The sequence below is a fragment of the Ailuropoda melanoleuca genome, chromosome 17 (assembly GCF_002007445.2).
Source record: "Ailuropoda melanoleuca isolate Jingjing chromosome 17, ASM200744v2, whole genome shotgun sequence".
In the NCBI taxonomy this organism is placed as follows: domain Eukaryota; kingdom Metazoa; phylum Chordata; class Mammalia; order Carnivora; family Ursidae; genus Ailuropoda; species Ailuropoda melanoleuca.
The window spans coordinates 31,491,281-31,504,956 of record NC_048234.1 but is presented as its reverse complement, the minus strand read 5'-3'; the positions used below and the strand labels follow the sequence as shown (position 1 = coordinate 31,504,956).

At 46.5% G+C, this 13,676-nt stretch overlaps 1 protein-coding gene across 1 annotated transcript in view; it reads left to right on the top strand.

Annotated features, from left to right (window-relative positions):
• The window catches only part of LOC100463849 (guanine nucleotide-binding protein subunit alpha-14), a 187,515-nt gene that overhangs the window by 167,600 nt on the left and 6,239 nt on the right, over positions 1-13,676 (top strand). Inside the window, exons 3-4 of the mRNA XM_002925446.4 lie at positions 9,493-9,647; positions 12,115-12,243. Of these exons, the coding sequence (XP_002925492.1) occupies positions 9,493-9,647; positions 12,115-12,243 (284 nt within the window). The remainder of the gene's footprint in view (positions 1-9,492; positions 9,648-12,114; positions 12,244-13,676) is intronic.

Here is a 13,676-nt window from a genome sequence, read left to right as displayed (position 1 = left end):
CTTCTCCCATTCAGCGGGTTGCCCTTTTGTTTTATTGATGGGTTCCTTCCTTATGCAGAAGCTTTTTATTTTGGTGTAGTCCCAATAGTTCAGTTTTACTTCTGTTTCCCTTGCCCGAGGTGACATGGCTAGAAAGATGTTGCTAAGGCCGTTGTCGAAGAGATTAATGCCTATGATTTCTTCTATGATTTTTATGGTTTCAGGTCTCACTTTTAGGTCTTTAATCCATTTTGAGTTTATTTTTGTGTGTGGAGTGAGAAAGGGGTCAGTTTCATTCTTTTGCAGGTAGCTGTCCAGTTTTCCCAGCACCATGTATTGAAGAGACTGTCTTTTCCCTTACATATCCTTGCCTTTTTTGTCTTAGATTAATTTACCCGATTAGCAAGGGTACATGTCTATTTTGGGTCAATACCATACATACTGTTTTGATTGCCTCAGCTTTGTAGTATATCTTAAAATCTGGGATTGTGATACCAGCTTTGTTCTTCTTTCTCAAGCTTGCTTTGGCTATTCTGGGTCTTTTATAATTCAATACAAACCTTAGGATTATTCTAGTTTTATGAAAAAAAAATGCTGTTGGTGTTTTCATAGGAATTGCATTAAATGTATAGATTGCTTTGCGTAGTATGGATATTTTAATATTCTTTCAACCGATGATCATGGAATATCTTTTTATTTATGTCATCTTCAGTTTCTTTCATCGTTGTTTTAGAGTTTTCAGAACATGGGTCTTTCACCAACTTGGTTAAGTTTATTCCTAGGTGTTTTATTCTTTTTAGCACAATCATAAGTGGAATTGTTTTCTCAATTTCTCTTGCTACTACTTTGTTATTAGCGTATAGAAACAACCAATTTCTGCATCTTCAGTTTGCATCTTGCTACTTGATTGAATTTGTTTATTCTAATAGCTTTTTGATGAAGTCTGTAGGGCTTTCTATATACAGTTGCATGTCCTGCAAATAGTGACAGTTTTACTTCTTCCTTCCTTATTACTTCAATAAAAGTGTTTGAAGTGGACATCCTTGTTTCTAATCTTAGAGAAAGAGCTCTCAGTTTTTCACCATTGAGTATGATGTTAGCTGTGGGTTTTTCATATGTGGCCTTTATTATGTTGAGGTATGTTCCCTCTGAACTTAATCTGTTGAGAATTTTTATCATGAACAGATGCTGACTTTTGTCAGATGCCTTTTCTGCCTCTAAAGAGGTGATCTTATAATTGTTTATCCTTCATTTTGTTAGTGGGGTGTATCAGTTGATTGATTTTTGAATATTGAACCATCCTTGCATCCCCCAAATAAATCCCACTGGATTTTGGTAAATGATCCTTTTAAAATATTGTTGCATGTGATTTGCTATTTTGCTGAGGATTTTTTTTTTAAAGATTTTATTTATTTATTGCACAGAGATAGAGACAGCCAGCGAGAGAGGGAACACAAGCAGGAGGAGTGGGAGAGGAAGAAGCAGGCTCATAGAAGAGGAGCCTGATGTGGGGCTCGATCCCTTAACGCTGGGATCACGCCCTGAGCCGAAGGCAGGCGCTTAACCGCTGTGCCACCCAGGCGCCCCTGCTGAGGATTTTTGAAGCTGCATTCATCAGGGATAATGACCTGTAGGTTTCCTTTTTTTGTAGTGTCTTTCTCTGGTTTTGGTATCAGGGTAATCCTGGCCTTGTAGAATGAATATGGAAACTTCCCTTCCTCTTCTATTTTTTTGGAATAGTTTGAGGAGAATAGGCATTAACTTTTCTTTAAATGTTTGGTAAAGTTTACCTGTGAATCCATCTGGTCCTGAACTCTTGTCTGTTGGGAGTTTTTTTTTTTGATTACTGATTCAGTTTCATTACTCATAATTGATCTGTTCAGATTTTCTATTTCTTTCTGATTCAGTTTTGGAAGATTGTATGTTTAGAGGGATTTATCCATTTCACCTGTCCAATTTGTTGGCATGTAATTTGTTTCTCTTATAATCCTTTGTATTTTTATGGTGTTGGTTGTTACTTCTCTTTCATTTCTGATTTTGTGTTCTCTTTTTTTCTTGCAGGTGGCTAAATGTTTATCAGTTTTGTTTATCTTTTTCAAAGAACCAACTCTTGGTTTCATTAATCTTTTCTATTTTTTTAGTCTGTATTTCATTTATTTCTGCTTTGATCTTTATTACTTTCTTCCTTCTACTAAAGTTGGGTTTTATTGATTCTGCTTTTCCTGCTTCATTTAGGTGTAAGTTTAGATTGTTTATTTGAGCTTTTCTTGTTTCTTAAGGTAGGTCTGTATTGCTGTAGATTACCCACTTAGACCTGGTTTTGCTGTGTCCCAGAGATTTTGGACTGTTGTGTCTTCGTTTTCAGCTGTCTCCATGTATTTTTTTTATTTCCTCTTTGATTTCTTCATTGACCCATTAGCTATTTAGTAGCATGTTGTCTAGCCTCCACGTGTTTTGTGCTTTTTTTTTCCAGTTTTTTTTTTCTTGTGATTGATTTCTAATTTCATACTGTTGTGGTTGGAAAATATGCACGATATGAGTTTACTCATAAATTTAATGAGACTTGTTCTGTGGTCTAACATGTGATCTCTCCAGAAAATGTTTCATGTTCACTTGAAAAGAATGTGTATTTTGTTGTTTTTGGATGGAATGTTTTTGTATATATCTGTTAAGTCCATCTGGTCTAATGTGTCATTGAAGGAAACTGTTTCCGTGTTGATTTCTTGCCTGGATGATCTATCCTTTGATGTAAGTGGGGCATTAACGTCCCCTGTTATTATTGTATTACTGTCATATTCTTCCTTTTTGTCTGTGAATATTTGCTTTATGTAGTTGGGCACCCAATGTTGGGGGCATATATATTTACAATTATTTTATCCTCTTGTTGGATTGACCCATTTATCATTATGTAGTGTCTCTTATTACAGTGTTTGTTTTAAAATCTATTTGGTCCAGGGGTGCCTGGGTGGCTCAGTCAGTTGGGTGGCCAACTCTTGATTCTGGCTCAGGTCATGATCTCAAGGTCATGCGATCAAGCCCTGCATCAGGCTCTGTGCTCAGAGCAGAGTCTGCTTGACATTCTCCCTCTCTGCTCCCCTCCCCTCACTTGAGCATGTTGTGTCTCTAAAATAAATAAATAAATCTTTAAAAAAAATAAAATCTATTTTGTCTGATACAGGTATTGCTACCCCAGATTTCCCCCCCACCCCCCCGACTTCTATTTTCAGGGAATATCTTTTCCTATCCTTTCATTTTCAGTCTGTATGTGTCTTGAGGCCTGGAGTCTCTTGTAGGCAGAATATAGGTGGGTCTCATTATTTTTTTTAAAAGCCATTTCACCCTGCTGTGCCTTTTGTTTGAGGCATTTAGACCATTTACATTTAAAGGAATTATTGACTGGTATGTCTTTATTGCCATTGTGTTAACTCTTCTGGTTGATTTGCGGGTCTCTGTTCCTTTCTGTTCTTGCTCTTTTACCTTGTGATCGATGACTTTCTACAGTGTTATGCTTTGATTTTTTTCTCTTTATTTTTTGTGTATCATAAGTTAGTTTTGGATTCATGATTACCATGAGGTTCGTCTATAACATCCTAAGTATAGCAGTCTATATTAAGATGATGGTCATTTAAGTTCAAACACAGTGGAAAAGACCCTTTTTACTTCCTCCTCCATGTTTTATGAATGTGTTGACATATTTTACATCTTTTTATTCATAATTTTCTTCTAATTATGGCCTTTTCTCTATCACTTAAAGAAACCCCTTTAACATTTGTTGTAAGGCTGGCTTAGTGGTCATGAACTCCTTTAACTTTTGTCTGGGAAACTTTTTCTCCTTTCATTCTAAATGATAATCTTGTGGATAGAGTATTCTTGACTGTAAGTTTTTTTCTTTCAGCTCTTTGAATATGTTATGGCACTTGCTCTGGCCTGCAAAGTTTCTGTTGAAAAAATCAGCTAATAGTTTTATGGGGTTTCCCCTGTACATAACTTTTTGCTTCTCTCTCGATGCTTTTAAAGTTCTCTCTTAAACCTTTGACATTTAAATTATTATGTGTTGTGGATTTCCTTGGGTTCATCTGGTTGGGAACTCTCTGTGCTTCCTGAACCTGGATGTCTGTTTCCTTCCCCAGTTTAAGGAGGTTATCTGTTATTTCTGCAAATATGTTTTCTGCCCCTTTCTCTCTCTTCTCTCCTCCTCGGACCTGTATAATGCAAATTTGTTTTTCCTTGATGTTTTCTGAGTGATCCCTTAACCTGTCTTCATTTTAAAATCCTTTTTTTCTTTGTGCTCTTTCAGCTTTGGTGCTTTCCATGACCCTGTCTTCCTGATTGCTGATCCATTCTTCTGCACCTGCTAATCAGTTGTTGATTCCCTCTAGGGTATTTTTTTTATTTCACTTATTACTTTCTTCAACTTTGATTGGTTCTTTTTTATATTTGCTCTCTTTGTTGGAACTCTTACTGAAATCTTCCACTCTTCTCTCTAGCCCAGCGAGCATCTTTACTATCCTTAGTTTAAATTCTTCATCAGGCATATTGTTTATCTCTACTTTATTTAGTTCTGTTCTGTGCTTTTGTCTGTTCTTTCATTTGGAGGACATTCCTCTGCTTCCCCATTTTGATAAATTTTCTGTGTTTGTTTTTATGAATTAGGCAGAACAGCTATTTCTAAGAAGGAGTGGTCTTGTGTATGGTCATGCCTTATGTAGACTGTGTGTTCTGTGACTTGGGCTGGCTGGCTGGAGCTATGTCTGGTGTGGACTTGGGGTCCTGGGGCACCCCTGCACGGAGCACCCTGGGACCCCCAGCATATACCCCACCTTGGCTCCAGCTGCCCACCAGGGCACCATCTGTACAGAGAGCCTCAGGACAGCCTGTACCCACTGCAGCCACAGCTGTCCTGCCTGTCCCTCTGAGTGGAGAGCCCTGGGATGGCCCTGGCCTGTGCCCACTTCTGCTCTGGCCATCCCACCACGGAGCCCCAGCACGGAGCGGCCCAGGGTAGCCCCAGCACAGTGCACACCAGAGCACCCCTGGGTCAGCACTCACGATGGTTCCAGCCGTCGAGTCAAGGGGACACAGGCACAGAGCACACTGGGACACTCCAGACCTGCTCCACTTTGGCCCCAGGTGGCTTTCTAGGGTACCCTCGGCCCATAGCACTCTGGGAGCTCCTGGCTCATGTCTGCTTTGTCTCCAACTGCCCCCCCCCCATGCAGCCCCTGTGCTAAATGCCCTGGGATGCTCTGGCCCATGCCTGCCTCCGTTTCAGCTACCCCCCCCAGGGCGCCCTGTGAGTGCAGCAGCCTGAGCCTGCTGGCCCACACCCCTGCCTTTATTCCAGCCGTCTACACGGAGAGCCCCAGCACACCCCAGAAAGGGGCACCCTCAGCTTCAGTCACCACACCAGGGCGCCCACACCTCTGAGCACCCAAGATAACCTTGCTTCCACCCACTTCAGCCCCTCGTGCACCATGCTGGAGCCGCCTTGGGGGGACAGCTCACGCTGGTGTGGGCTAGAGGCCTGGGGCTCGCGGAGTCCGTGGCAGCTGGCCTCCGCTCCTGTCTGGGTATCAGAGTGGCTGGCAAACATCAGCTGTGCTGCTCACCGGCCGCTCCAGCCTGGAGAGCGTTCCAGCAGCTCTTCTGCCGTTTTGTGGAGGCTGGATCTTTTATAGCCAGTTGCTCTTATAAATGGCAGCTTTTTTCTGCACCCAGGGCAGATGAATGTGCTCCCAACCCCTCCGTACTGTCTGTCCCCACCGCCGTCGACGGCGAGGGGACTGGGGTTCCCTCATTACCGTGTCTCTGTCTCTCTTGCTGTCCTCTGCAGTGGTCTCTCTAGCTTTTGTTGTGCAGAAGCCGTTCAGTCAGCCCTCGGTTTTTTGTTTCTTTGTTTTGTTTTGTTCTAAGTAGACTCCACACCCAGCGTGGAGCCCAACTTGAAGCCCGATGTGGGCCTTGAACTCATGACCCCGAGATCCACACCTGAGCTGAGATCCAAGAGTCGGCTACTTAACCTGACCGAGCCCCTCAGGTGCCCCAGGCCTCCCTTTTCCTTCCGGAGCCATTGCTCTATAATTGGTGTAGATTCGGTGAGTCCCGCAGGGGGCAAACTCAGGGTCTTCCTGCATCGCCATTCTAGACCCTCAGCTCAAGGAGCCAGTCTTGACACAAAGCTGTCCCCACGTTGCACGAGGGGCCCTCTGCTCTCAGATGGTGTGCGCTCCCCGGGTGGTTTGAACACGCTTGCCAAACTGTGCCCGCTCCCACTGTGTATGAAAGTATTCAGCCAAGCCACGGGAAAATATGCAGAAAACCCCACTTTCTGTAACACACAGACGTTGTTCACAGTGTACAGAAGTCCTTCATATACCAATAAAATGTATTTAAGAACAGGTCACTCTCTTCCTTGTTCCTCCCCAGCCTTCATAATATATTTTCCTGGAACCGTATGTTTGTCAGGTCATTCTTGATCAGGGTGACCAAGCGACTTCTGACCGCAGAAACTTTCCAGATCAATAGAGATCACAGAGAGGCAAGTAAATGCATTTTGTGGCCCTAGGTGGGGCAGATAAGGGGCATTAAGGGGACCACTGACAAACTTGGGATAAGGTCTCAGGATGAGATTACAATATTGTGTCAACGTTAATTTTTTGATTTTGGACTATCACTTCCTGTGATTGTATAGTCCAGGGTCCTGTTTTTAGGAAATCACACTGAAGTCTTTAGCGATAAAGAGGCATTGTGTCTGCAACTTTCTCGCAAATATTTCAGGCAGAAGGTCCGTGTGGGTGTGTGGCTGGCACACATTTGGAGGGAGAGGGGATGGATGATACAGCATGGTCATAAATTGTCAACATTTGGGCAATCTTGAAAGGTGCAGAGGAACCCTTGTACCATTTCCCCCACATTTTTGCAAGTCTTTAATTATTTCAAAATAAGCCTTAAAAGACCGATCTTGACAGGTGAGAGACCTAGCTGGGAGGAGAACTCTAAATGTGGAATACTTCTGGGCTCCTTGAATTCAGTCGGTTCCAAACCCAGGTCCCAATTGTTGGGTTTCTAAGGAGACTGTGGTCCCCTCTTCCTTCCAGCCAGAGTCCCTCCATTGTCCGCCCTCTTGGCTGAAGAGACACTGGGTGTGGGGCTGACCTGGCTGAGCCCCCCTGGTGACCTGAAAGCTCAGGGTTGTCTTTCCCCAGCCTTGACCCTCACAGGCTGCCTCTCAGCAGGTAAACTGAATGTAATGGTTATATGTAGAGCGCGCCTGGCCAGCTCAGTCAGTGGAGCGTCCCAAGCTTGGTCTTGGGGTCATGAGTTCAAGCCCCACTCTGGGTGTAGAGATTACTTTAAAAATAAGTTTTTAAAAAGTCATAGGAGAGCAGCGTGAGAGGCAGGCACCCCAGAAATGAGGATTCCGCCTGCTACCAGGGGCAGAGGGAGGAAGACAGGTTGGCCAGAAATCACCAGGAGCATTTCTCCTGGGAGAGACTGCTGTCCTCAGGCTCCTCTGGGCTCCGGCTGTGACTGGCCCAGGCTGCTGTCATCCTGCCCTCACGGTCTTTGGCTGTTCTTTTCTCAGGATGTTGTGTGTGTCAGATGATAGATGTGTGCGTGTGCCCCAGACATTTGTGGGCTGCCTGCGCCACTGGGCGCTGCACTGGGTTCTGGGATGTCGGGAGCTCGTTACAAAGACTGGGAAGAAAGCAGATCCTGTAAATGCAGAGGGTAGAGCCAAGCCCAGGTGTGAAGAGACCATCATATTTCGGAGGAAGAGGGTGGCGGGAGGCAGGGAGGGAAGCGGAAGAAAGCCAGCCCTGTGGCTCCAGACACGCACTGTCCGGGTTGTCCGGGCTGCACGCGCTCTGGCTTAGAGTAGGGCACTTGCTGCAAAATGTGCTCATGGGCCGGGGGTGGGGGGGATTAGAAGTCATGGCTGAAAGGCCTTCAGTGTGTCATCTTTTTGCCAACAAATATGAGGCATCTGTCACAATAAGGCTAATTTTGCTTACATTTCGGTGATACTTTATAATTGATAAATCAGTTACTTTGAAAATCCTTGGCTCCTTTTACAAATGAGGATGCGGAGATAGGGAACTGTTGGGGTTTTAAAGGTCCCAAATGCACTAGAACTCAGGGTGCTTATTCCTGGTCCAGGGCACGTCCCACTAACCCATGCTTCCTAGACGTGTTGGAGATTCTGCAACTGGGATCCTCTCCCTGCCGAGGATCCCACAGCCCAGGGGGAAGAGTTTCTAGCCCCTCTTGATGGACAGGGGCGCAAAGCCATGCTGATTTCATCACAGCCCTCGGTTTGCCCTGAGTCAAGTAAATCTCTAAGTAATCTCCCTTTTCTCCAGCTTCCTGTTGGATTGTTAGTGAGGTTGAATAATACAAGATATGAGCAACTTTTCAGGGAGTACCATATACACACAAGCACATCACAGCTGCCAAACGGATGCTTTGCTGACTCACAGCTGCCAGTGAATACCCAGCTCTGCATGACGTAATTGCCCTGAGATGTGGCAATCTGGGGGAGCAGAGGAGAGGCCAGATTCCTGTCTCTCTCTCAGCAGGATTCTCTTGTCTGTGCAACTTGTAGCCGAGGGATGGGATGTTGGATCTCTGTGGCCAATGCATGTACATGTTGAGAATATAAGCCAACCATATCATTTTCATGTGCTAAGGTTCGGCACAATTTCTGGCCCCATGCTAACCTTACGTTGATTAAATGAGATAATGTGTATACACCTTGGCACACAGGAAGTGTGCAATAAATGGTAACTGCTAGAATAGTAATAATTACAGCAATAATCTCAAGTACGGTAATGGAGCCATAGTATTAGAGCAATAGTTAATGAGTGATAGTAATGATAACTATATATTATAGCAATAATTGGCCTGGGGGGGTTGTGATGGGAGTGGCTCTGCAAATGGGAAATTTTATCAGTGATGTATGATGACAAGTAAGCAGACTGTATGGGAACTCTGCACTTTCTTAGTTTGGCTGTGAACCTAACACTGGTCTAAGAAAGTCTACAAAGTGATATTTAAAAAAAAAAAAAATGGAAAAAGCCAGCCAGCCAGCACAGCTAGTTGGTGATATTAGTGTTTGTTCTCTGTAGATCAGGCCCCCCCTTACTGCTGCATCGAGGACCTGCTTCTGCCAAGACAATAAAAATGGTTCTTTTCCAATTGCTCTGTCTGCCATACAGATGTTCAAATGACAATGATGATCCATGGCTCTTGGGTTTCTCTGTTCACTATTGGGTGCCGAATGCTGTTGGCACTGGCCCCAGGGGCTGATGGGACCAAAAGCCACAGGTGTCACGGTCTCTCTGTGGCTCTCCCCGAGTGAAGCAGCCCCGTTGTCTACACTGGTGGTGGCTGTAGCTGAGTGGCTTGTGTGTGAGTGGAGATCGTCCCTAATCCATAACCTGGGGAAGTCTTGTCACCAACAGGGTGGCTTTTTTCCTTCGCACAGTGAAAGGTTCTCTTTCCTTCGTGCAGGAAAATGCCCAGCTAATCAAAGAAGTGCAAGTGGACAAGGTCTGCGCCCTCTCCAGGGACCAGGTCGAGGCCATCAAGCAGCTCTGGCAGGACCCAGGAATCCAGGAGTGCTATGATAGGAGAAGGGAGTACCAGCTGTCGGACTCAGCCAAATAGTGAGTGCGGAGCCCAGGGGCGCGGTGACCACGCTTCAGAGAAAAGCTTCTCGCTGGGGAGAAGTAGATGCCTGTAAAATGTGGGCACTTGGGGGCAACACTACCTCCTTCCCGCTTGTCACTATGCCCCTCTGACTCCCTGGTGCATCGTACCTCTTCCCAAACACTGTGGACCCCCAGATCTCTGTCCTTGTCCGTACTCGCCTTTCCTCGCTGTGTTCTGAGCCTCTCACAGGAGAAGCTCAATCAAATGTGGGGTTCCTTGGAGGGAACTCATTTCATTCGGGGTGCTGAAATCTTCTAACCTTAATAAGGACTACCACTGCCTCTGGCTTCTCCTTCTCTCCATATCCCTCTGCCTTCCGGTCTCCTGATCAGTAGGCAGCAGGATCTATTGCCCTCAAATCTAAAACCAGAGTTTAGACCAGCAGTGCGTTAGGCCCGCTCCAGTGGCTGGTCTGGTGCTGCCCTCTGGTGGGCAAGACAGGTTCTGCATGTCCCGCACCAGGAGGAAGCTTAGTCCACGAGCCCTTTGCTTACTGACTCCCTGGCAAGGCCTCTACACTATAGTTTCTGGTTCATAAAGTTCCTGTTTTAAATCATAATTCCTAAAGTTAGATTAAATAGATGGTCCTGCATACAAATTATCCCATGGTGATCACAGAATTTGTCTTAATTTCTGGAGGCAGTGTCTCTGTCAGCTGGTCACTGCACATGTTCCTGCTTGAAGCAATTCTTCCTGCTTCTGCAGCTCAGCTCTTTCCCTGCTGCCCCGGTTCCTCTCCCATCCTCTGAGGGCCCCAGAATCCCTTCCCCTTCCCCTCTGGGTGTTGCTGTTGCCCTCCGAGATGGTGGGGTGGGTGGTTCACCCTGATCGTCTGGACAAGGCCATGGGCAGGAGAGGAAACCCGAAATCTCACCTCCGGTTTCCGTGCCTTCCTTTGGGGCTAGTGGTGGGCTGGGTCTCTCATGCCATGACCCCAGGTTGGCACAACCGATCTGAGTACGGGGACATTTAGGTGCAGTACAGCAGCCAAGTAGGAAAAGGAAATAAAAGAAGCCCGGAGAAGGTATGGGGCCAGCTCAGAAAAGAGCCAGAAGGAAGGCAGGCAGTGTCTCAGGGAGGCGGGCACACGGCCATCGACAGCTGTGGAGCAAGTGACGACTCCAGGCCGGGGAGGCCATCACTTGCCCTTCCCTGAGACCGCCTCGAGTCCTTTGCTTCGTGAACGTGCTGGGGAGTGGCCTGGGCTCTTAACGTAGACCCATTTGGAAGAGCCCATTGGCGCTGCTGGAGAGCTCAGTAGAGCCCTGGAAACTGGGGCTAGGGTGCTGAGAGGAATGTGGGGAATGGCTGGGGGACCGCGATGCCCCGGAGAAGGTGGCACTCATACACCCAGCAGCTGCCCCACCTTTGAGACTGCTGCGTTGACTCGGTCCAGGCCCACAGGTGTCATCTGCTGGGCTAGGACTCTCTGCTTGTTTGGACGGGATTCATTTCGCAAGAACTCGCTGTATGCCTGCAGTGGGCCAGTCACCGTGGTAAGGGCTGCGGGTGCGACCTGTGCTCTCTGTCCTCAAGCGACAGACGGTCCGATGGAGGGTCGTTCTCTTCCTGTACTGAGGGCTGCTCGAGGACTACGGTCCCCCTGCCACCCTGGCTCCCCCTCATGCCACTTGCTGGGCACTGAGGGGCTGTGCAGGGAGGAGGCAAGGCCAAGCTTTGCTGTGCAGAAGGCCCCAAAGCACCACCTCCATCATTGGCCGGGGCCTGGGTTACAGTTCTTTTACTCAAAAATGCCTTGCATAAAGGCCTTAAAGTTAAGAAGCAAAACAAAAATATCTTCTCATTTTCCCACAGAAAAAGTGATTTGTTTTCAGCTTAGGAGTTTTACTATGCAGCCAAAAATAATCCGAGACAAGTGTTGGCTGATTTTAGATGTTTAATGTCCCAATAAACAGTAAACTTTTTCTTGTCATTTTGAAAGAACTTTGAATTGGCCTGTTCTGTACCTTTATATTCTCATAGAAACTCAAATTCATTGAGCAAAGCCTTCAAGAACAGCATCTACGTTCTATAATGTTTGTGGTTGGGGGGGTGGGGGGGAGGGCTTTGAAAGAGGAAGGCAGTTGAGAGGTAAGAGAGACCAGATCCCAACATCCTTTCCTTCTGACCCACTGGCTCCCTCCCTGGCCAGGGAGAGAGAAAGCATAGAGCCCAGAGGAAGAGATGGCATTATTCAGATTTCCCAGAGGGCTCTTGGAACCTTCTATCCATATTCTCTCCCAAACAGTCACAGCTGGGGGGTGCAGAGACCTGGTCCTCTACCAGCTCTCACGAAGGTCACTGATGGAATCCACGAACCTGAGTGGGGGTGCTGTGAGTTGGGGTGACTTCCCTGGAGTGGGGTGGACGTTTCTCCCATGTCTAAAATGAATCTTGGTGCCTTGCTGTCTGATATCACAGTTACCTGACTGACATTGACCGGATCGCCATGCCTTCATTTGTGCCGACTCAGCAGGATGTGCTTCGTGTCCGAGTGCCCACAACTGGCATCATCGAGTATCCGTTTGACTTGGAAAACATCATCTTTCGGTAAGACTGTCTCCCTGACACAGTCCATTGGAATTTGTGTGGCCTTGGAAGTCCCCAGAGGGATTAAGTGTTATTCCCCAAAGGGTTCTAGCTCCCAGAGCCATAGGGTCCTCTCCATTACAAGAGGTCACAAGTCCTGGAATGGAGAGGAACTCACCTTCCTGTTCCCCTTAGAATAGAACAGTCTTCTTACTGAAGTCTGGAATGACCCTTAACATGTAAAACACACACACACACACACACGCACACGCACACACACACACACACACACACACACACAGATGTATGTAACCACAAGTTGAAAATACTGATGCCTTTTCCCTAAACTTGAATATTCCTCTTTCCTTACAGTCCCTTCTCTAACATCTATTAGTAAAAAGAACAAAAGTAAGAATCAATACGGAAGTGTATTAACCATTACATAATATAAACTATTTACAGTTGTGCAAAAACATATGAATTTCCACATACAAACATAAGAAGTACTTATAGGATCACTTAAGTAGATCCTCATTGCATTTAATTATGGCAAAAAAAGGCGGATCTGGATCTGGAACGTATGCACAGCACTGCTGATTTCAAAGCGCTTTCATGTCCATTAGTTCCCTTGTTCCTTGTTGGAGTTCTTACATCATGCTTTTCTAGTCGGGATGACACAGGTTCGGTCCCGCCACGCCCAGGGCCTGTCTGGAAAGCCCATGCCATCTCCTGGCCTCCGGAGCACTGTGGCACGGGGGAGCCCTCTGGTCGAGCCCCTTGAAAATCTGCATCTGGGTGCCCATGAATTTATGACCGTGACTTTTTTAGAATCAGTACTGCTTGCTACTTCCGAACCCTGAATCTGGTCCACACATGTATTCTCTTTGGCCCCCTTGGTGTTTTCTAAGCCACTTTTGAGCCAGTATTTAAGAACTGGTCCATTTTGCTTTACAACATTTGATACGTAGTTTCTCTTGAAAGGTTGAGGGGCTGGTCTTGGCTACACTTCTATCCAGCAGGGCTTGGCTGCAGCCGCGCAGTGGTCAACCCTCTAGACGGGACCCCCAGCATTCTCGAAGTTGCCTGCTGTTCTGTGGAGAGGGCCAGTTGACTCGTTTCCACACGCTGCTTGCCTCCTGGAGCGTGTGAGCTTATGAGCCATCTTTGAGCTCTCTCTTAAGTCTTTCCCCAAAGCCCCGGATAGAGGCTTTGGATTGCCATAGAAGACGGAGGAAACTTGCAGGTCTTTATAGGCCAGAAGGGGCCACATCCACGTAATGCAGAAAGGATTCGTGGATGAATCTGAGGAGCGGTGAGAAACAGGCAGGGGTGAGGGCCTGGAGGCCGCTGGCGGGCCTGGAAGACTGCCCGCCTTCCCGCCCCTTGGGTGTCTGGTGTGTGGCACTCGACAGTGGTTAGAGTGATACCTACGGGTCTCCTGGTGCTTTCGGCCT